This window comes from Vanacampus margaritifer, chromosome 8 (genome assembly GCF_051991255.1).
Source record: "Vanacampus margaritifer isolate UIUO_Vmar chromosome 8, RoL_Vmar_1.0, whole genome shotgun sequence".
Classification (NCBI taxonomy): domain Eukaryota; kingdom Metazoa; phylum Chordata; class Actinopteri; order Syngnathiformes; family Syngnathidae; genus Vanacampus; species Vanacampus margaritifer.
In genome coordinates, this window is record NC_135439.1 from 1,729,689 (window position 1) to 1,750,246 (window position 20,558).

Below are 20,558 nucleotides of genomic sequence, written 5' to 3' on the forward strand. Positions count from 1 at the left end.
TGATTCACAAGATTTCAGTTCGATTCGAGTTTGATTTTTCCTGATTCGATTCAATTCAATCCGAGATCAATTAATTATGGCACATCAATTATTCTTAAATGTCAAGGACTTGAGAAAAAATCCACGAATATTAAATTCCAAAGTAAATTGTGTGGAGGCAGTAACTGCTCAAATGATTTTGTTTATTAATGAAAGTAACACGTGTTATAATCACTTAAGTGTTACACAAACATTGACATCAGCAAGGATGAGATGAAAATAATTTCATAATCTAATTCAGTAATTGTAAATATAAACTTAAAATATTCTGAATTGTTTTGAGGGAAATAAGTCAGTTCTTTCATAAATGTAAGAAAATACTTTTAAATTCATGTAAACAATCAATTTCAAGAAAATGGTAAGATACAAAAAACGGCCTTTAAAATTAAATTTTCTTAAGAATTTATGGGAAAAAGATATATAAAATAATTGATTCATGGTTTTATGAATCTATCGGGGCTTGAAAAGGAAAATCGATTCAATGTCAATTATTCGATTTTTTTTTAACCCAGCGCTACAGAATATACAAGGAAAAAAATAATGCTTTTACAAAAATCCTGTCATATTTTTTAGAGAAAAATATGATTTTTTTATGGGTTTGAATGTTTATCAAAAATGAAGTTGTCATTGCAAGAAAGTCACAATTTTACAATTGTCGGAGAAGTTAAAAAAAAAAGTTTTTGCAATAATGCTGTCTTAAGTAAAAAAAATAAAATGAAAAAAAATCACATCCCATTAGCGAGAATTTTTTTTTAAATTATGTTTTACGAAGATAAAATGAATCAAAACCATAAAAATAAAAGCTTGCTGGTTTTGTTGACATTTAAGTAGGTGCGAATGAATTCCTCCCTATTTTCTCTTGTCATTATTTGTGAAGGTGTCAGCCAGTTTCTAGTTGTTCATCTGGGATGCGATGACATCATCAGGATGAGTCCAAACAACAGCGAGCGCAGACGCGACTCGTTCTGACAAACGAGTCGTCATTAAATGTGACTCATGCGCTCTTTTTCTTTGCCCAAGACCGCTTCGGATAGACTTTCAAATCGTCACATTTACAATTGGAACAAGAAAACAAAATACAATCTTGTGCACTTTGAGGCCCCTTCAACACTTTTCTTTCCCTCTTTCTGTCCCAAGTTTAGGAAAATTGACATCACCTGCAACCTGTTAACCTTAAAATCTTTGTTGTGTGCGTGGGTTTTTGTGTGTATGCGTGTATTTGTGTGCACCTGTTTGTGTATATGTTGCTCCATGGTTGTTTGTTGTGGGTGTATACACGTGTGTGTGTGTGTGTGTGTCGACAGGGCGGCTGGAGCCCCTGGATGCCGGTCATCGCCGTGATGGTCGCCGTGACGGCAGCCATCATCTACCCCAACCTCTCCAAGAGCAGCTCGGCCTAAAGCCTCACGCGCACGCACGCACGCACGCATGCACGCACACACACACACACACACACACACACACACACACACACACACACACAGTTTCATGGGGTTTTGAGCCACACAACGTCCCGATGCTAAAGGTTGAACGTTAATGGCGGTGCCACACAATGCTATAAAGACAAGAGCATACACACACACACACACAATCACTGACGTGCGTTGTTGGCGCCGCTGCTTCACTTGTATAAAGTCAAATTGTACATAATTGTAGAGGGAATATCAAAAAGGTTGTGGTTTCTCACAGATTTATTTTGTCGAGTGGCGGGAAGTGTAGTTAATTTTTTTTGGTCGTTTTTAATAATTTGTGCTCTCTCTCAGCTGTGGTGTTTTTTTTTTTTCTCCGTTTTTTTGTTTTTGTCAAATTGCCGCCGAGCGAACCGAGCTTCCACATGGGGAAAAAAAAAGCTACCATGCGTTTTCCCCGATAGCGTTCATTCGTCTAAGCCGTAACTTTTTCAAAGTTACATTTGTGTTGTCCTGTCCAACAGCTAACACGGAACTATTTCTTGTTTTTTTAAACAGGAAAAAAAAGATCTTCGTGTTTTGCATGAAAACAAATGAAAGCATTTTGAAATGCATGCTTTTTTTTGGGCTTACACAAAAGCTAAAACATTTATGATAAAAGGAAAAAAAGAACACACAAAATATATATTATGTTCATTTTTTGGATTGCAACAAGATGATTTAGTCTTCTTTGAACATTTTCATCAAATTAGCTTTTATTTTATGAGCAAAAGTATGTGTCACAAAAAATATTTTGAGTTGAATGATTTTGGATCCAAACACAAATGCCAACATTATCACAAAAAAACACACACAAAAACGTCTTTCCAATCAAAGTAGATAAAAAAAATTATAACACGTAGTTTGGTGATTTTTCTTAGGTAGTGACGGCAGTTTCCCCCCCCCCAGCGAGCGTCACAATGTTCGATGTTGTCCGAAGTCCATAAAAAAAAAAGTGTCCGTGTCTCGTCTACAATCAGGAAAAAGACAGCATTTGGAGACACGTGATTTTGGTGTCATCCGAACAACAGCAAAAATATTGTTTTCCCAATAAAAAGCAACAAAAATAGAGGTGCAAAATGCGTCTATTGCTTGTCATCATTTGAGTTCTTTTGTGGAAGCCCGGCTCTGCTCCAAGTTGGCCATGTTTAACGACGTCTAAAATGGCCGCCTGTTGTTTTCTTTCATTTTTTCCCGTTGTTGATTTTCTTTCTGAGGGAAGCAGGGGAGAGGTTTTCAAACTTGAAGCCAAATTATCAAATGTAAAAAATAAAAAAACTTTTTTATGTTCACTTTGAGGGCACACAAAAAAACGGGGGTCAAAGTGCCTCTAATGTAACTTAACACCGAAATTTGTGTGTATGTGCACACAACCTCGCGCGCACACACACACACACACAGTTGCCTGTGTGTTATTGTTGTGCTTTGTGTAAGCGTTTTCACTCTAGAATCATTATTAGCAAGTCAAAAACTTGAACTTCCTGTCACCTTTGTCAACTTTGATCAATTCCATGTTGACTTCACGTTCACTTTGTCAACTTCATGGTCACCTGCAGTCAACTGTTGATGAATTACGATAACTTTTTCAGATGATCATTTGACACTTAAATTTGTGTTGACGTGTTCACATCCTGTTTATGCCCTGTTAACTTCCTGTCACCTTTTCCCAACTTGATTTTTTTGTGTCCAACTTTGTCAGCTTCCTAGCAAATTGAAATGTATTTTTCTCAACTTAGTCAAGGTTTTCTAATGTTGACTTGTATGTCAACATACTGTCAATTTCATATTCACGTTGTCAACTTAGTAAGTTGATAGTATATTGACAAACACTGTTTGGGTCAACTAAAGTTGCCGTGCCATCAAAATGTCATTTTCAACTTGCTGTTAACTCAACTTCATGTCACGTTTGTCAACAACTTTCCACCAACTTTTTGTTGACATTGTCAGCTCGCGGTTTCTTTTGTTAGTCTACAACTTCAGGTCGACTGTCAATGCCTGTCAGACCAATTCTAGTTCACTTTTGTCAGCTTACTGTCAAGTTATTCATCCCACTGTGAAGTTTGTCATTTTATTGACGTTTTCCAGCTTCTTGTTGACTTTACCGACAACTCCATGAGGACTTTGGCAACTTTTGCCATCTTATGTCAACGTTTGTCAACTTTTTGAAAACTTTGTTAAATCTGTCAGTTTACTGTCATCTTCAAGTCAACTCCTGCCAACTTCACATTCATGAACCCTTTCAACTTCCAGTTAAATTCACATATTTGCCACACGGACTTTACATGAGCTTTTTTTTGTCAAGTGACTGTAAAGTTCACAGCAACTTCCTTGCCTCTTTTTGGTCAACTTGGTAAACTTGACATCAACTTCCTGTCCGGACACGTTATGAGATTGACATCAACTTTGTGTAAACTTCATGACGTCAACTTGCCTCCAAAATCCAAGCGCCAAATTTCATGTCAACAAAAGGACCTTTAGCCGTAGCACCTTAGCATGAGCGCGGCCACTTTCTTTTGAAATTGTATCCGTTTGTGTGTGCGTGAGCGCGCGCGCGCGCGCTGCGTCGTGTTGCGCCATGTGTCACCGTGTAACGTCTCGTCACATCCGTGTTTGAAAAGAACAAGTATCGCGAGAAACACTACAGTACGTGGAGAGAGCGGGGAAATTTGTAAAATAATTAAAAATGCTATCGAATGACGTGCTACTAGAACTATTTTATTAAAGATGTGTTAGCCACGTGGATGGGTGAGTTGTGTAGATGAGCTGTTGAGGATATATATATATATATATATAAATGTATATATATGCAGAGAAAACGTTTGGAATAAAGTTGTAGCAAGCTGACCCACCACAACTGCCTCAAGAGTCTTCTCTCACCAAATTGACAAATAAAACATCTGCTGTCAGAAATGTCGACGTCAATAAGACGACGAAACAGTCTGGAGGGCTCGCGTGATTCATTTCATGACAGACGAGCGAGCTATTAAAACACACGAGTCAACTGCTCATATTAACTGAGGTCACTAAACGCCATCTGTCGTCGACGTCTTTATAGACGATCATCATCACGCAAGAGTATGCGTGCGCGTGCATGTGTGTGTGAGACGCTCACTGAAATTGACAAAGTCACTAAACAAGCAACAAAGTCCATTAGTAGCGTTGATAGCAAACAAAACAAAATGCAAGACCTTGAAGAAGCCAGTGAAATAAAGAAGCTAATTTTGTGTATAAAGGAATGTCACAAACGTACACGATAACTAACTTCCTCATTGGCTGTACAATGTAAACGTCTACTTGAAAGTATACTTGATGTGCTAAATAAAATACAAAAGATGATTGAATTATTAACAGTAAAAGACAGGCTAACAAAACGTAAGAAATGTGAATTCAAATTAGGAGAAGTTAATAAGCTTCACATTCAGTGAAATTACATTTTCAATAAAATTACCTTTTGACAAAAAAGGTTAATGTTATGTTTACTTTAAATCTGGTTAAGTTAATATTTGATTAAAAATATTAAATTCACATTAAATAATTAGTAATTATGTGCACATTTAAGCGTTATTTTAATATGTAAACACTGTAAACAATTACTGTAAACAAAATATAGTTTTAATTCTATCAAATTAAAATGTAAATTTACTTAAACTCTAAATGTAAAATGAACTTCATTTGATTAAACATACATTTAAGAAAACGTTAAATGATTATACATTTAAAGTTATTAAAACAAAATGTCAATTAAAATGTGAATTTACAGTATTTAAGTAATTTAAAATGTATTTAATCTGAATTTATGCATTTATGTCACTGCTGTATAGGTCAAGAAAATTCAAATTTTTCATAAAAGTAATTTGTGGAATAAAACGAGTCGGAAGCGGCCAAACATAAAACAAGTATGACGTCACAATTAATCCTCTACAATCTACAACATAATGTATCACTCTTGCACGGCCGTGTGTGAGCTCAACGTGCGCAAAAACATTCAAAATTTGTGTTACTTGATCTTATCAATAGACGATCTTTGTCTGAAAGTCTCAACGTCATCCAAAGCGTTGTTGCCTTCACGGTGTCGCCCCAAAATTGGACGTAACGGAAACCGATCAATCATCAGCGCAAAGAGGTTGAGCGAAACGCGTGCGAATTCGTCACAAGGCTTCGTCTTGACTAGCAAGTCGGGTGACGCCGTTTAACCTTCTGTCAACAAACGGTCCAAAATCATCGCGTTGTCCGCCACGAACGAGTCCGATAACGCGAACGAACAGCTGAAGTTGCGCAAATTCCGAGTTTTGGAAAGCGACGCGTGAACGCACCCGACCAAGCCAGGCACTCCGGTTTGGATCCAAAGGGAAAGTTCAGACCGAGTCGAGCCGTCCTTTGCGGAGGGAGCACCGCGCAGCGGCCCGGTTATCCAGCCAGCCAGTGTGCCCCCGGCCCGAAGCAAGATGCCCACCACGGAGAAAGACCTGGCTGAAGACGCGCCGTGGAAAAAGATCCAGCAGAACACCTTCACGCGCTGGATCAACGAGCACCTCAAGTGCGTCAACAAGCGGATCGTGGACCTGCAGCTGGACCTGGGCGACGGCCTGCGGCTCATCGCCCTCCTGGAGGTCCTCAGCCGCCAGAAGATGCACCGCCGCTTCCACCCCAGGCCCAACTTCAGGCAGATGAAGTTGGAGAACGTCTCGGTGGCGCTCGAGTTCCTCGACAACGAGAACATCAAGCTCGTCTCCATCGGTAAGTTCATGTTCGGCGTGCTGGAACGCTCCAGAAAGTTCTCCCGGTGGCGGCGGGCTTTCCCGAGAGCGTGCCCAGGTGAGCCTCCGGTAGCTCGGCCGCGCTCGCTTGCTGTGCTCGATCCACCTTTCGGCGTGTTCGACTCGGTGGTGCCGTCTTTCGACAAAGTTTTCACCACCAACTTCCATTGACAATCAAGCCCGTTTTCATTCACATTTCATTTCATTCAAATTATTTAAATCACATCGTGCTTGTTTTGAGTGTCTTTTGGAAACGCTGTTTTTGGGCTTTGATTCGGCAAACTTGATACACAATAGCGCTTTGTAGAATTATGAAATATGACGTTTGTGACAAGAAAATAGAACGGGAACTAAGTTGCAACGTTTAATGTGCAGTGTGTTGGTTTGGGGAATTTCACACGAGTGACGTGTAGCACAATGCGAGCACATCTTGCACATCTATTCAGCTCGAAACAAATGCATCGAGTTAGTGATGTTTTTGGTCATTTTATACTATTTTAACATGTGCACAACGAGCGATTAAAATCACGAGTTCACTGCACAGTACTTTAAAGTGGCACGTTTATGAATGGAGTTTGGCACTCGGATGGGTGGGCGTGTTATGAATGCCCAGCTTGAGCAAATAAACGTCTAAATTGCTTTTTTTTTTTTTTTTTTTTGACTGAGTGAATTGGGATTCTAAACGTATTTAAAGTTTGCTGCAAGACACACAAAAAAGATTGTTGGAACTTGCAAGTGTGTGTGTTTCACTCTACACACACAAATAGTTGACACGTGTGGTCAAATTGTGCCCTGAGGGAGGTTGAGAGGATTTTTTGGAGCTTTGGGGTCGAGAGCAAGAGAAAGCACTTTTGATTTGTCGTTTACTTTGGAAGAGTTGCTACCATTTTGTTATATTTGTTGTCATTTTCTCCTAAAGTGGATCCAAGCAAAAATATCATTATTTAATATCATGCTGATATCTCCAAAATTAATCCAAACAAATACTATTATCCTTTAATATACTGATATTATCTCAGGAAATCTTTTTTTCTGTGTGTTAATTGTACCTGTTACTCACTTTTGGTAGGCCTAGATTTTTTTATTTTATTTTTTTATTGTGTCTGAGAAAGTGGTAGGACTGGACGAGCTACGATTTTAAAGATCAATTTTGTCATGTTTTTACGAGATTATTTTAGCTGCTTCAAAGCGTGCTGATGTGCACTGCTTACTTTAACAACATAAACTGCGAACAGGGAGGAGCCAGTTTACAAAAGCACATTCAGTGTTGCCGATTGAACGATTTGGTTGCTATGTTTCGCGACATCCAAGTTCTCGAGCGATTATTTTGACAGCAGCACGCATGGCTAATTTCATTGTGTTCCATTTTTTACCATTATAAATGTTACGTTAATTTATGGAGAAATCAGGGTTCCAATGATTTAAATTGAAGGAAAATTTGGTCCAAATAAAGCACGTAGTTTTCACATCTCAAAAAGTAAATCATGTATTTTAAATATTTGTTGAAATGGATTTAAAATGGCAAAAAGTTGCTTCAGTGTGCTAATTGACAACAATCGACTCTAGCAGTACAGTGTTAGCTAACCGTGTGCGTGCGTGCGTCCTTGTGTGACTGAGTGAGAATGCCGGTATATCACCACCTTGCTGAGAGGATGAGGAGGTTAAGAATAGTCTCAAAACACACACACGCACGCACTGTCATCACATCTTATAAAACATCTTTTGGTGACAACATTGAATGGCTCCAATGTATTTTTCGTCAGGCCCATTGACTGCGTGTGTGTTGATGTTGCGTTCATGTCTGCTGCGACTTTTCGCAACTCAACACTTCAACAAAAGATAACGTTGGATGCGGTTAGTCGCTATTGGATCGACAACAGAGAGACTTTGTCAGTGTGGCCTTGCGAAATTGCTGTCTGCGTGTGAAAAAGGGTGTTGCCGTGCACTCCTGGAGGCGGATGTGTTGCATCATGGCTGAATTATTTGGCTTGGGTGTGCACACTTGGTACAATAATAGAAAATGTTAATAATGATGGACGTCACAAAAGTTGTAACGGCACTCTGACACGGAACAAAGGGAAGAAGGCGACCCGCAAATGTCTGAGGCATTCGCCCAACCGGACCGGAGGTGGGATCGCGCCTGTCGGAAAGGAGGGACTGACTGGCTGACATCTGATTGGCTAAACACAGCATTTTTCCACCCAGTGATTAAAACACACCCCAATGCTAACCTTGTCTTATCGTATCTTCTTAGCCTCCTTACAATAATGTCCTAACTTTAGCTTTCTTTCAATAAGTCCGCTTCTTTAGCATTGTTTTTGCGTTTTACTTTTTATATTAGCATCCTTATATAAGAATCTAGAAATTAACAAATTTACTTGTAGGCATATTTGCTTTAGCACCCTTAGCTTAGCCTTCTTTAGTACGATTAACTTTTTGATTTCCGTTAGCATCCTTATTATAGCATTTTTTTTTATGTTAGCATCCACAGCGTCATTACTTAAACGTCTTTCTGTGGAGATGTGTGAACATCATTTTTTTTTTTTTAATAGCTAGCCTTTATTATTTATCTCAGCTTCCCTTAATTTTACAATCCATACATTTTACATTAGCATTCTTAGTTTAACATTATGTTAGCATCTTTGTCAGCTACTTTAGCATAGTAGCACTTCAAACAGGGTTTGTAGTGTGAACACAGAGTGACCTCACAGGCATGGAGTAAGATAGCGTTCAAGGTCAAAGTAGCACATTGCGGCAGTCGTCATGGCAACGTGACTTAACAAAGTCGCCAATTGGCTGTTTGATTTCACTTCCCTGTCGTATAAAATGCAGAATGGGGTCAATGTGACTCTAAAGTTCATTCTTTGTTAGCATGTCAGCTAGCGTCACTGAGTCATGACGGACTATGTGCTGCCAACTGAGACGATGGTGGCAACGGGCATCTTAAAAGCGCCAAAGTTTGGTTTAGCACACCTTCTTAGCTAGCCTGCGACGCTAACTAATGTTGCTCTGGATGTTTGTGACTGGATTTACGACATTCAACAGCTTTATAACTGGATTTATGTCATTCAATTTCCCTAGAATTGCCACATGGTACTGACCCCAAGATTATGCCCTTATGCTAGCGTTTCTACTTTAGCATATTACTTTAAGCATCCTTTTTTTTTTTTGCAGACTTTTATATGGGTCAACTAAAGACACTAATTTAGCGTTTTTTCTCTCCACTTTGCTGAAACAAGCACGCTTGAAGTCCTATTTTGAAAAAAGTTATTGGTTTCAAATGTTAGGCCATTGTAGTAAATATAATCAACAGATAAAGGCTAATTTAGTAGCAGTCCATACACCGGTGCCCTTCGCGTTCGGTGCATGAATGATCTTAACTACTAATGATACCAATTACACTCTTAAACCATCATAATAATGGTAAAGACATCCAGTAGTTAGTTACAGCATTTTTGCAAATTAAAAAAAACACGGGGAAAAAAAATCTATTGTGCGAATGTAAAATGGCTGCCACATCCTGGCACTTCAAGTCACAGATTCCTCAGGTGCAACAATAACAATATGATGATTTCTGTTCAAAATGAAATTCTAGTGGGTTAAGTCTTTACCATTATTGATCAAATGATACGAAAATGACAAAATATATTGTATTATTTTTAGGTAAAGGTATTTGCGTTCATGTGACTAGCTTGTTGAAAGTATAAACACAACAGGTTGTTTCAACAACGTGCAGTGACGACGACAAATACGCGGTCAGGTTTTGTTTCAACAAGAAGTCGCTTGAGCCTTTTTTGTGCGTCGTTGATTTACGGTTTGATGTGTTGACGATTTTTGCCGTCACTGTCGCTGTTGCTTAACTGATTGTGTAATAGCTCGAGCACTTTCAGGTGTGACCAACCAAAGTTCACACGCAGGCACGAGTGTCTAGACTGTTGTTTCTTTCTGGCAGCACTTTTGTACCTGACAAACTTGTGTGCTTTGAAAATGAAAGGACTGAATTGTGGTTTGAGGAAATAAACGCGTATCGGTTTTGGTCTTGTCGTGTTTGATGTCCCTCGTCTGGCGTTTATTATAGTTGGCTAAATGGAAGTTCAATTAGCACATTTGTTTAGCATAAATAGTCTGTTTGATTGTGATAAGGTCTCTAGTTAGCGAGCAGGTTGGCATCCTTTAGCACCTTAGTGTTGTTCTTTTTAGCTTCTTTATTTTAGCACCTGATATTGGCACCCTTATATCAGCAGCCTTGTATTTGGCTCCTTACTTTGTTATTCTCATGTTAGCATCGCTACTTTAGCTACGTCATGTTACCTTATGTCCTAACTAGGGATGTCTAGTCTCGATTTTGATATCTGATCTACTGATCGTTATCTTTTTGTGGCATTTAAAAATGAAGAAAATGTACAAATCTGATCTTTTCCAGCTGATACTAATCAGCTGCAAATTGAATCGGACAACCCTATTTTGAACATTGTCAAGTAATTGAATCCGTTTCAAAAAGATTGGTCAGTACATCATCAATCCCTCTTGTGAGATATATTGCTAAATTGTTGTTTAATTAGTTTTAATCACTGAACAATCCAGAATAAAGTAATACACTTAATGCCATTGTGTGTGAGGCTAATGCGCTAACGCTAAGTCTTGTGTCACACATGTGTGGTGATGTCATCAAGTTTGTTTTTCTATGGGTGTGTTTTTACTGAGGCATTTGTTAGTGCGTGCGTGCGCGTGTATGTTAGTAGCCTGTAGGGGGGTTGTGGTATAATTGGGGGCTGGATGGTTACATAGATGATGTCACTCTTGTGGAATGCTTGTCACACACACACACACACACACACACACACACACACACACACACACACACGCACAAAGTAGTAGCTGCACATCCTGTTGAGCTACCTGAGCTTTTTCTGATGTTGGCTAAAGTCACTCAACTGTAATGATTGAAACTACTGCTTATTTGAACATCATTTTAGCATCCTTAAGTTGACACTATTTCTTTAGCATCCTTGAATCAGGTCCCTTGATGTTAGCGTTTACTTTAGCATTCTTACGTTAGCACTATTACTAATTAGCCCCCTTGCATTTAGTCTCCTAATGCTAGCATCTTTATTTTAGCATAATTCTGGCATGATTTATTAGCATCCTAAGTTTAGCTACCTTACGTTGGCGTCCTTTTAGCATAATGTGGGGGTGTCCTAATTAACTTACGTAAAAACCTTACACGAGCAACCTTATATTAATGTCTTAAAGGCCTCCATTTAACGTCATTAAATTGGTATTTTTCAACATAATTATATTAGTATTTGAACTGTAGCATGCTTCAATTAGCTTCTTGATGTTTGTGTTCATTTAGCGTCGTCCTTTTAGTGCCTTTCCTTTAACAATCTTATGTTCGCACCCTTTTGATTCTTATTATTTTAGAGCCCTTTAGCATCCTTATTGTGTCTTTACATACGTATCTTTAGCAGGCACTTGTACTTTAGCACCCCCATGTTAGTGTCCTAACTTGAGCAGTGTCTTAACTTTCGCACCCTCAAGTGAGTGCCATTACTCAACATTACCACGACATTAGCGGTAGCAACCTTATGTTGGCGCCTTTATTTCAGGAGGCTTATTTTAGCATAAACTAGCACGTTGTTACGAGGCAGCGACCAGGGATACGTAACGAGCATGCATGGAGACGCACAAACTGCCCTGTCATTAAGATGCATGCGCGCACACACGCACACGCGCGCAGAATGATGTCATCAGATGCACATGTGGTGTGTCTGGAAGTTGTTCTTTTAACATTGAAACATGATTGCTTAAAAAAAAAAAAGGATGCCAAGACAATGCAATGTATTGTTCTTACTGTAGCTCCTTTCGTTACAGCCCTGAATAAAGCATTTGACCTTATTCATGTTCTCATTTACTTTAACAGCTTCATGTTAACATTACATCTTTATTTCAGCGTCCTTACTATAGCCTCTTTCTATTAGCGCCCTTTTTTTTTATAGCATCCTTATGTTGCTATCCCTACTTTTAACAGTTTTGTGTGTCACCGTCATCAAAATTCTTACGTTTACATTGTGAGTGTGAAAATAAGTGAGCCATTGTTCTCATTAAATGCTTTAAATAGTCTTGCTCCACTTTGTTGTTTTGAAACTCCACTGTGGTTCACTTTTTTTTTTTTTCTCTCTCTCTCACTGGGACTACAAATCAAAACGTTCTAGCAGCCCACGTTGCCAATAAACATACGGCAGCCAATAAAAAGTCTTGCTTCCACGCATAGCCCCGCCCACTGTAGTCTCGCTTGACACAGTAGGAAGTGTTGACAAAGGTGGCTGGAGGCCATTAAACACGACGCTGACCGCCGTGTTTGGCCTGTTTCTATGGAAACAACACAACATTGGGGCAGGGCGTGTGCGTGCGTGTGTGTGTGTGTGTGTGTTTGAGGTGAAAGAGAAAGTGTGTGAGGGAGATAAGCGCGTGTAAAGGTGAAGAGTGGGCACAAAATGATGTCCTCTTATCAGTGTGACACACCTTGCTTCCCAGCTACAGGAAGTTGATCAACAAGAGGGAAATTTAGCATCCTTAAATTAGCACACTTAATGCTAGGTTATACTTTAGCATACTGAAGCTAGCACACTGCATGTTGATGTTCTTATTTTAGCATCTTTTAAGTTAGCTCTCTCGATGTTTGGAGTTTTTGCCGTGCTTAAGTTAGCGCCATTATTTTAGCGCTCGTGCTCCCCCTGAAAACTTGTACAATAACATTAGGTTACCATGGAGATTAACGTTAACACACAAACTGTAGTGTGTGCATTGGGAATGTAATCAATAATGCAGTCACGCAATGTGATTTTTTTGGGTCCAGACTCTAAAGCCATCGTGGACGGGAACCTGAAGCTGATCCTGGGTCTGGTGTGGACCCTCATCCTGCACTACTCCATCTCCATGCCCATGTGGGAGGGCGACGATGACGACGTAGGACGCGCGCCTTTCTGTTTTGCTTTGTGGTGTTAGCTCATGAATTAGCATCATCGCTAACTTCCCATTTTTGCCTTCAAGTCCGACTCCAAGACCCCCAAGCAGCGTCTGCTGGGTTGGATCCAGAACAAAGTCCCTGACATGCCCATCACTAACTTCCACAAGGACTGGACCACGGGCAAGGCACTGGGGGCGCTGGTGGATGGCTGCGCGCCAGGTACAGTGCGGCTACATCGCCGACATCCTGAAAGGGGAAGCCAAGTAAAAAAAAAAAATTGGACAATAATATGTTGTAGTCTCAACATGATGTTCTGATGAACTCATTTTCTCGCAGCCATTTTTACTGAAGGAATCCCCTTCGCTCCCGACTGGATTTTTGACTATTACAGAATACTACTACAGAATATTGTGTTCTATTGCTTTAAAAACATCAAACCTAGCAAAAGAAAGATCAGAGTCTCTTCTTTCATCAAGAATGAAAAGTATACCTTCTATCTGTTTCCATTTTGCAGCAATTAGCATTAGAATATAGCTAACTTTCATCATTATTCACAAATCTATTTAAAACTGCGGGTAAATGATCTTTTTGCAACATGGCCCTGGTTGATCTCTTATACTCTGCTGCCACTTGCTGGGTGTTTTTATTATTTAATGTAACAATTATGTACAAAAATCCACTCATTGTTTTTCCATTTCGGGGCGGCCATTTTGCCACTTGTTGCCAACTGAAAACAACTCGACCAATCACTGCTGAGCTTGCAAAAGTCACATGACCCAAATAACAAGTGAGCAGTGATGATGGTCGTTACCTGAGCCCTTCGGCGCTGTGATGCCGTTTTCAGTCCTCAGCAGGTGGCCGTACAAGGCAAAATGGCCGCCCCCTTCGATGGATAAAAGCAGGTGGATTTTTGTGCTTCATTCATATTCCCTAAATGCAGTTTTAATCAGAAGGCATGTGTGTGCGTGCTGCTTTTCCAGGCTTGTGTCCCGACTGGGAAAGTTGGGATCCGGTGAAGCCGGTCCAGAACGCCACGGAAGCCATGCAGCTGGCTGACGACTGGCTGGGCATCCCGCAGGTTGCGTTGCCGCCTTTTGCCCATTTCTTGCAGCACGACGCACGGCGTTGACCCTCGTGCGTGCGTGTGTGTGTGCGCGCGCAGGTGATCGCCCCGGAGGAGATCATCGACCCGCAGGTGGACGAGATGTCGGTGATGACGTACTTGTCCCAGTTCCCCAAAGCCAAATTGAAGACCGGAGCGCCGCTCAAGCCCAAACTCAACCCCAAGAAGGCCCGAGCATACGGACCAGGTACGGAAACACACTCATGATGACGCTTGTGTGGATTATTTCGAGGTGATTATTTCATACGTAACGGAACCTATTAGTGGCTTTTTCTAGTTGCTGCTTATTTCTGTTTGGCGAGGTTGCATTTATTATGACTAACTACTAATCTTGATACATACGTGACAGTGGACTGTAGCCTTTTTTTACTTTATAGATTATTGTGGACGGTGGGTGTTATCATGCAATAAATGGCGAAAGGTATGGTTGCATTTCTTATGACACATGTATTGACCAGCATGTGTCCATGAGTTTCATTCAAGCTTTTTTTTAAATTTATGGATTATTTTTTGTTAATTATTTTTGTTGTGCAAGGTGACACTTAATCAGGAGTAATTGGCGATTGGAGCCATCGCTCAAGTAAAATCACACATACATTGCATGTGCTCTTGCATAAAATGTGCTGGACTTTTTTGACTGGATTATTTCTAGTTGTGTTTATTTCTCTCGTGCAAATTGACAGTTAATCTAGATTAGCAAGAGGAGCCTTTTCATCATATGATTTGAGCCCGTGACCAGGCATGTTGTGGATTTTTTGGGGGGCGGGATTGTGGATTATTTCAAATAGTTGTTTATTTCTATTGCACAAGATGATCATTATCATAAATGGCTGGCAACAAAAGCGGCAATTATATGACAGTACACTGCATGCCGTTCACTTTTTACGCAATGGAAAACTTGTCTGTTTATTTGGCTGGCAAGGAATGATTGAAATTATTTTTTTTAAGTATAAAATCTGCTCAAAAGTGCCATGCACTTTGCCTGTGGATTATTTTTACTTTCAGCATTCCCGCGTTATTGTGTTTTTTTTTATTTTCCACACGTTTTTTTTTTTTTTTTTACAATTTCCAGATTATGCTTCCGATTTCCACTGTTCAACTTGCTTCCAAAATTCCCGCCTTCCGTGGTTCACGTCCTCTGATTCCACATTTACTTAAAGTATTCGCACAATTTAACGTTAAATATCAATTTGCATTGAACTTTTTCAGCATCAGATGACACTTTTCAAAATAAATACGACGCTAGGCATGAATTTGAACAAGTCAAATTATGTCAGTGTTTAGAGCAATTGACTGCCACCACGAAGAACCCGAGTTCAAACCTTGCTTGGACCACAATTTCGTACATGGTTCAATACCAATTGACGATCAGATTAGGAAATGGATTATAATTTCTCTGAAATGATTAAATCCCGCTTTAGACGGATTGCAGTTCAAGTTTTCTTTTTATTCATTTGTCTTTTTTTTTTAATTTCCACATCATTTATCTTTCAATTGACTTCATAAGCACATTCAAATGCATTCAGCTTTTCTGCATTCCCACGCAATTTCTACAGAAATTGCACTTTGTCTAGTTGTTACGACTATTGCGCAACGTGGTAGAGTAAATATCTGGCCAGAGGTTCATCACATGACATAGAAATGTGATAAAGCACAATTTTTTGCCTCTGTGGAACATTTCTGGCCTCTATTGTAAAAGGCGGTCATTGTTTTCCACGTCAGAGGAATCCGCCACTTGTCAAATGGGATGGACTTGATGTGTCAAGTGGACCCAAGCATGGTTTGGGTTCTACTCCTTTTCACACTTTTTTTTTTTTTCTCATGCTTGTTTTGGAGGAGATGAGACGAAAACGTCCTCAGAGGTCCACTTGGTAGCTACTGGAAACACTGCTGTGCGTTAACAAAGACGGGAAGTGAGCGCCGAGTCAAGAACAATAAGATCCTGACACGCGCGCACACACACACAACGCACACACCAGTGCGGTTGCCATTTGTCCTCGACATCCTGAGAAGGAACTCCACGGACACATGATTTCACCAACAACACCAGCAACTCCCGGAATGATGTTACCAGATACGCCACACGCTAAAATCCACACATGACCTTTTTTGACATCGCAGTGCACATGGAAATTATTCTCAGTGCTTCTTTTTATTCTTTTCACATTTTTTTTTAGTAACGGCTTTATTGGATGAATGTTTTACATCCAAACAAGGGTCAGCTACACTAATTGGCAAGTGTATGAAGTGCTGCCATCACCAGCGAAAATGCTTTTCTTCCCTATACTGGCACTTTTTTTTCCCCCCCCCACTCAATCGCTGCAACTCTTTGCACGTCGAAGTCGTTGGTGGCGGCGCTCCGTCGTCACGGTAACAAAAACCACGCTTGCCATTGACCGAATGCGGATTCAGATATTTGGTAGATTAAAATGAAGATAACCAATTTAATCAGCTGCCTTATTTAAGAAAATCTTCTTCTGCTCCCTTTGCGCTTCTTCAGTAATTATTTAACTTTACAACAGAAAAATCGGGAAAATTGGTCATTTTTAAACCGTTGCAAATTTTTTCAAAGATTTTTTGGTCTTAAACTAATTTGATAAATAAAATAAAAAAAAGACGATCCATTGGCCTGTCCTAGAAAAACTCAACAAAAATCTAACCATGTTTTTAGTTATTATTGATTAAATATTGTTAAATATTGAATGAATTGTTTTATCAAAATAAGGTATTTCAACAGTTTTTATTTTTAGTCTAATCAGCAAATGACCTGGTTTGAAAAAGCAAACGTACAAAAGTTTGCTCACCGCAAGTAGTAAATTCTTTTTTGGATCACATCTTGGGGTATCGTGAATGTCTGACGTGTTAAAACAACTGTTTGAAAATCTGAAGAAAGAAAATACAGAACAGAATATTTCCCAACGTGTATTCCTGTCTCAACGTGACAAGGCCCGATCCCGTTTTGTGTGCAGGTATCGAACCGACGGGCAACCGGGTGCTGCGCCCCGCCGTGTTCACGGTGGACACGTTCAGCGCCGGCCAGGGTCCAGTGACGGTCTATCTGGACCATCCGGACGGCACCAGACAAGAGGTAAGCGCCCCTCCTTGCTGTCCCGCCTCCTGAAATGATTGACAGGCAGGACCACCAATCGCGCGACGTCTTTTGTGCATCTCAGCTGAAAGTAGAGCCCAATGATGCCAAGAAAACGTACGCCGTCTCCTACGTGCCTCAAGTCATCGGAACCCACAAGGTTGTATTTCCTCTTTTATTGACCAATCAAATATTTGCTTAATGTACTAAAGGTGTCCCGAATTTGGTGGTAGGTGACGGTCTTGTTTGCGGGCCAGCCCATCCCCAAGAGCCCCTTTGAGGTGGGCGTGGACAAAGCACTGGGCGACGCCTCTAAGGTGGCGCTGAAAGGACCCGGAATCGAACCTGTGGGCAATGTCGCCAACAAGCCCACGTACTTTGACATCTACACCGCGGGTATCTATTTTCAAATTTTAGCTTCCTATAAACATGAACATGACACAACATTGTGGAGTGTCCACATATCAGAGTCTACTGGGAAGAAAAGCAGCTTTTTGGAAAAATGAAGCAAAAAGTTAGGCAGACTGGATGGAACAAAAATATTTGGTAGCTTCCCAAAACAAAACCATTGATGCGCACAACATTGTGGAGTGACTAATTGTCAGTCTATTTTGCGGGGGGAAAGGACTATTTTGGACAAATGGAGCAAGATGAGGTGGGGGGGAAAGGAGGCAAACTTGGTGGAACAAATGAGCGAAGATCATTGATGCACAGAACATTGTGGAGCCATCATGTCAGTAGTGTAGTGAAAAAAGGGTCTCATTTGGACAAGTGATGCAAAATGGCAAGAAGTGAGGCAGACAAGTTAGACAAGACAAGTTAGGCTGTCTAGGTGGAAAAAAAACTTTCATAGCTTCCTAGAACATAAAAAAACACAAAACATTGTGGAGTTGACTGCATTACAGTCTACTGGGGGAAAAAGTGACTTTTGCAGAAATTAAACAAAACCACAGGAATCAGGGCTGACTGGACACGTTATAAACAAGTAGTTTAGCTCCCAGTAAACATGGAAGCACACACAACGTTGTGGAGCGACCAATGTCAGATTTTAGTAGAAAAAATAACAGTTTTGGAGAAATGAAGCAAAACGGCAAAACATGAGGCAGACTAGTTGATAGAAAACGTTTCTCCCTAGTACACACAAACATGGACGCATACAACATTGTGGAGCAACCCCATGTCAGGGAAAAAAAATTGTATCTCTGGTCTTGCATTTTTAGGCGCCGGTACGGGAGACGTGACTGTGATGATCAAAGACCCGCAGGGCCGAGACAACAGCGTGGAGGTTATGATGGAGGACAAGGGCGACCACTTGTACCGCTGCACTTACCGACCCACGCAGGCCGGCCTGCACTCGCTCGCCGTCACCTTCGGGGGCACCCCTGTGCCAAAAAGCCCCTTTGCCGTCGACGTGGGAGTAGGTGAGAACCATCCCTAAGAAGTCCACTCTAAATCGCTGCATAGCGTTAAGGGTGAATTCGGTTAATCGTTTTGATCGTTCCTTACTTGCTCATAATTTTGTCGGGGTGGAACCGATTAATCAATTACACATTCCAAGCGTACTACAAAATGGCGATGGTGAGCTCTCTACAAAGCACACGACATAATGGCTAGGGAGTGATTTTGATTTGCGAACCGTCCAATCACACTTTCTGTTTTTTGGGTCCTTCAGCATCCCTGCCGGGCGCATGCAGAGCGACTGGTCGTGGCCTGCAGGCGTCGGGTATGAGGGTGCAACAGGTGGGCGACTTCAAGGTAGACGCCAGGAACGCTGGCAGCGGAGAACTGAAGGTTCTCGTCAAAGATCCCAGTGAGTGTCATTTTTTGTATTTCAAATGTGAAAGACCGCAAACATGAGGAAAAAGTCTGAATGTTTGTGCTCGGCTCTTATCGTAAGTGGTGTACTGCGGATGATCAACACGGCACACCATACAGAATTTTCCGTCGTACATATTGCGACATCTTTAACATTAACGATTGTCAGCTCCAATCGTTTTTCCGGCAGTTCATGGAGGGAAAATCACTCTTAACACACCACACCACAAATAATCACTCAGGATAATCTTTCAGCAAAATTGTCTGTCATGTCACAATCCTGTTGCGTCTTAGCCCAACTCCGTTTTAATGACACATAATTGCTCACATTGCGATTGCTGGCAGCATTTATCGTAAGTGGTGTACTGCAGATGATCAACACGGCACACCATACAGAATTTGCCGTCGTACATATTGCGACATCTTTAACATTAACGATTGTCAGCTCCAATTGTTTTCCCGGCAGATCATGGAGGGGAAATCACTCTTAACACACCACACCACAAATAATCACTCAGGATAATCTTTCAGCAAAATTGTCTGTCATGTCACAATCCTGTTGTGTCTTAGCCCAACTCTGTTTTAATGACACATAATTGCTCACATTGCGATTGCTGGCAGCATTTATCGTAAGTGGTGTACTGCAGATGATCAGCACGGCACACCATACAGAATTTGCCGTCGTACATATTGCGACATCTTTAACATTAACGATTGTCAGCTCCAATTGTTTTCCCGGCAGATCATGGAGGGGAAATCACTCTTAACACACCACACCACAAATAATCACTCAGGATAATCTTTCAGCAAAATTGTCTGTCATGTCACAATCCTGTTGTGTCTTAGCCCAACTCCGTTTTAATGACACATAATTGCTCACATTGTGATTGCTGGCAGCATTTATCGTAAGTGGTGTACTGCAGATGATCAACACGGCACACCATACAGAATTTGCCGTCGTACATATTGCGACATCTTTAACATTAACGATTGTTAGCTCCAATCGTTTTCCCGGCACATCATGGAGGGAAAATCACTCTTAACACACCACACCACAAATAATCACTCAGGATAATCTTTCAGCGAAATTGGCTGTCATGTCACAATCATGTTGTGTCTTAGCCCAACTCCGTTTTAATGACACATAATTGCTCACATTGCGATTGCTGGCAGCATTTATCGTAAGTGGTGTACTGCAAATGATCAACACGGCACACCATACAGAATTTTCCGTCGTACATATTGCGACATCTTTAACATTAACGATTGTCAGCTCCAATCGTTTTTCCGGCAGTTCATGGAGGGAAAATCACTCTTA

The 20,558-nt window shown here is 40.7% G+C and overlaps 2 protein-coding genes across 8 annotated transcripts in view; both read left to right on the top strand.

Moving 5' to 3' along the window:
• slmapa (sarcolemma associated protein a) overlaps window positions 1-4,341 on the top strand; it is a 33,525-nt gene extending 29,184 nt beyond the window's left edge. For all 6 annotated transcript variants that reach the window (XM_077572451.1, XM_077572453.1, XM_077572452.1 and 3 more), the window contains one exon: window positions 1,344-4,341. In XM_077572451.1, the coding sequence (XP_077428577.1) occupies window positions 1,344-1,439 (96 nt within the window). In that variant the 3' untranslated portion in view covers window positions 1,440-4,341. The remainder of the gene's footprint in view (window positions 1-1,343) is intronic.
• A 1,258-nt stretch (window positions 4,342-5,599) lies between these two features.
• The window catches only part of flnba (filamin B a), a 43,136-nt gene continuing 28,177 nt past the window's right edge, over window positions 5,600-20,558 (top strand). The window contains exons 1-10 of one of the 2 annotated variants that reach the window (XM_077572296.1): window positions 5,600-6,224; window positions 13,104-13,213; window positions 13,298-13,433; window positions 14,195-14,292; window positions 14,377-14,524; window positions 17,307-17,425; window positions 17,511-17,585; window positions 17,659-17,821; window positions 18,646-18,846; window positions 19,098-19,235. In XM_077572296.1, the coding sequence (XP_077428422.1) occupies window positions 5,933-6,224; window positions 13,104-13,213; window positions 13,298-13,433; window positions 14,195-14,292; window positions 14,377-14,524; window positions 17,307-17,425; window positions 17,511-17,585; window positions 17,659-17,821; window positions 18,646-18,846; window positions 19,098-19,235 (1,480 nt within the window). In that variant the 5' untranslated portion in view covers window positions 5,600-5,932. The remainder of the gene's footprint in view (window positions 6,225-13,103; window positions 13,214-13,297; window positions 13,434-14,194; window positions 14,293-14,376; window positions 14,525-17,306; window positions 17,426-17,510; window positions 17,586-17,658; window positions 17,822-18,645; window positions 18,847-19,097; window positions 19,236-20,558) is intronic. The other variant, XM_077572295.1, reaches the window with a different exon arrangement.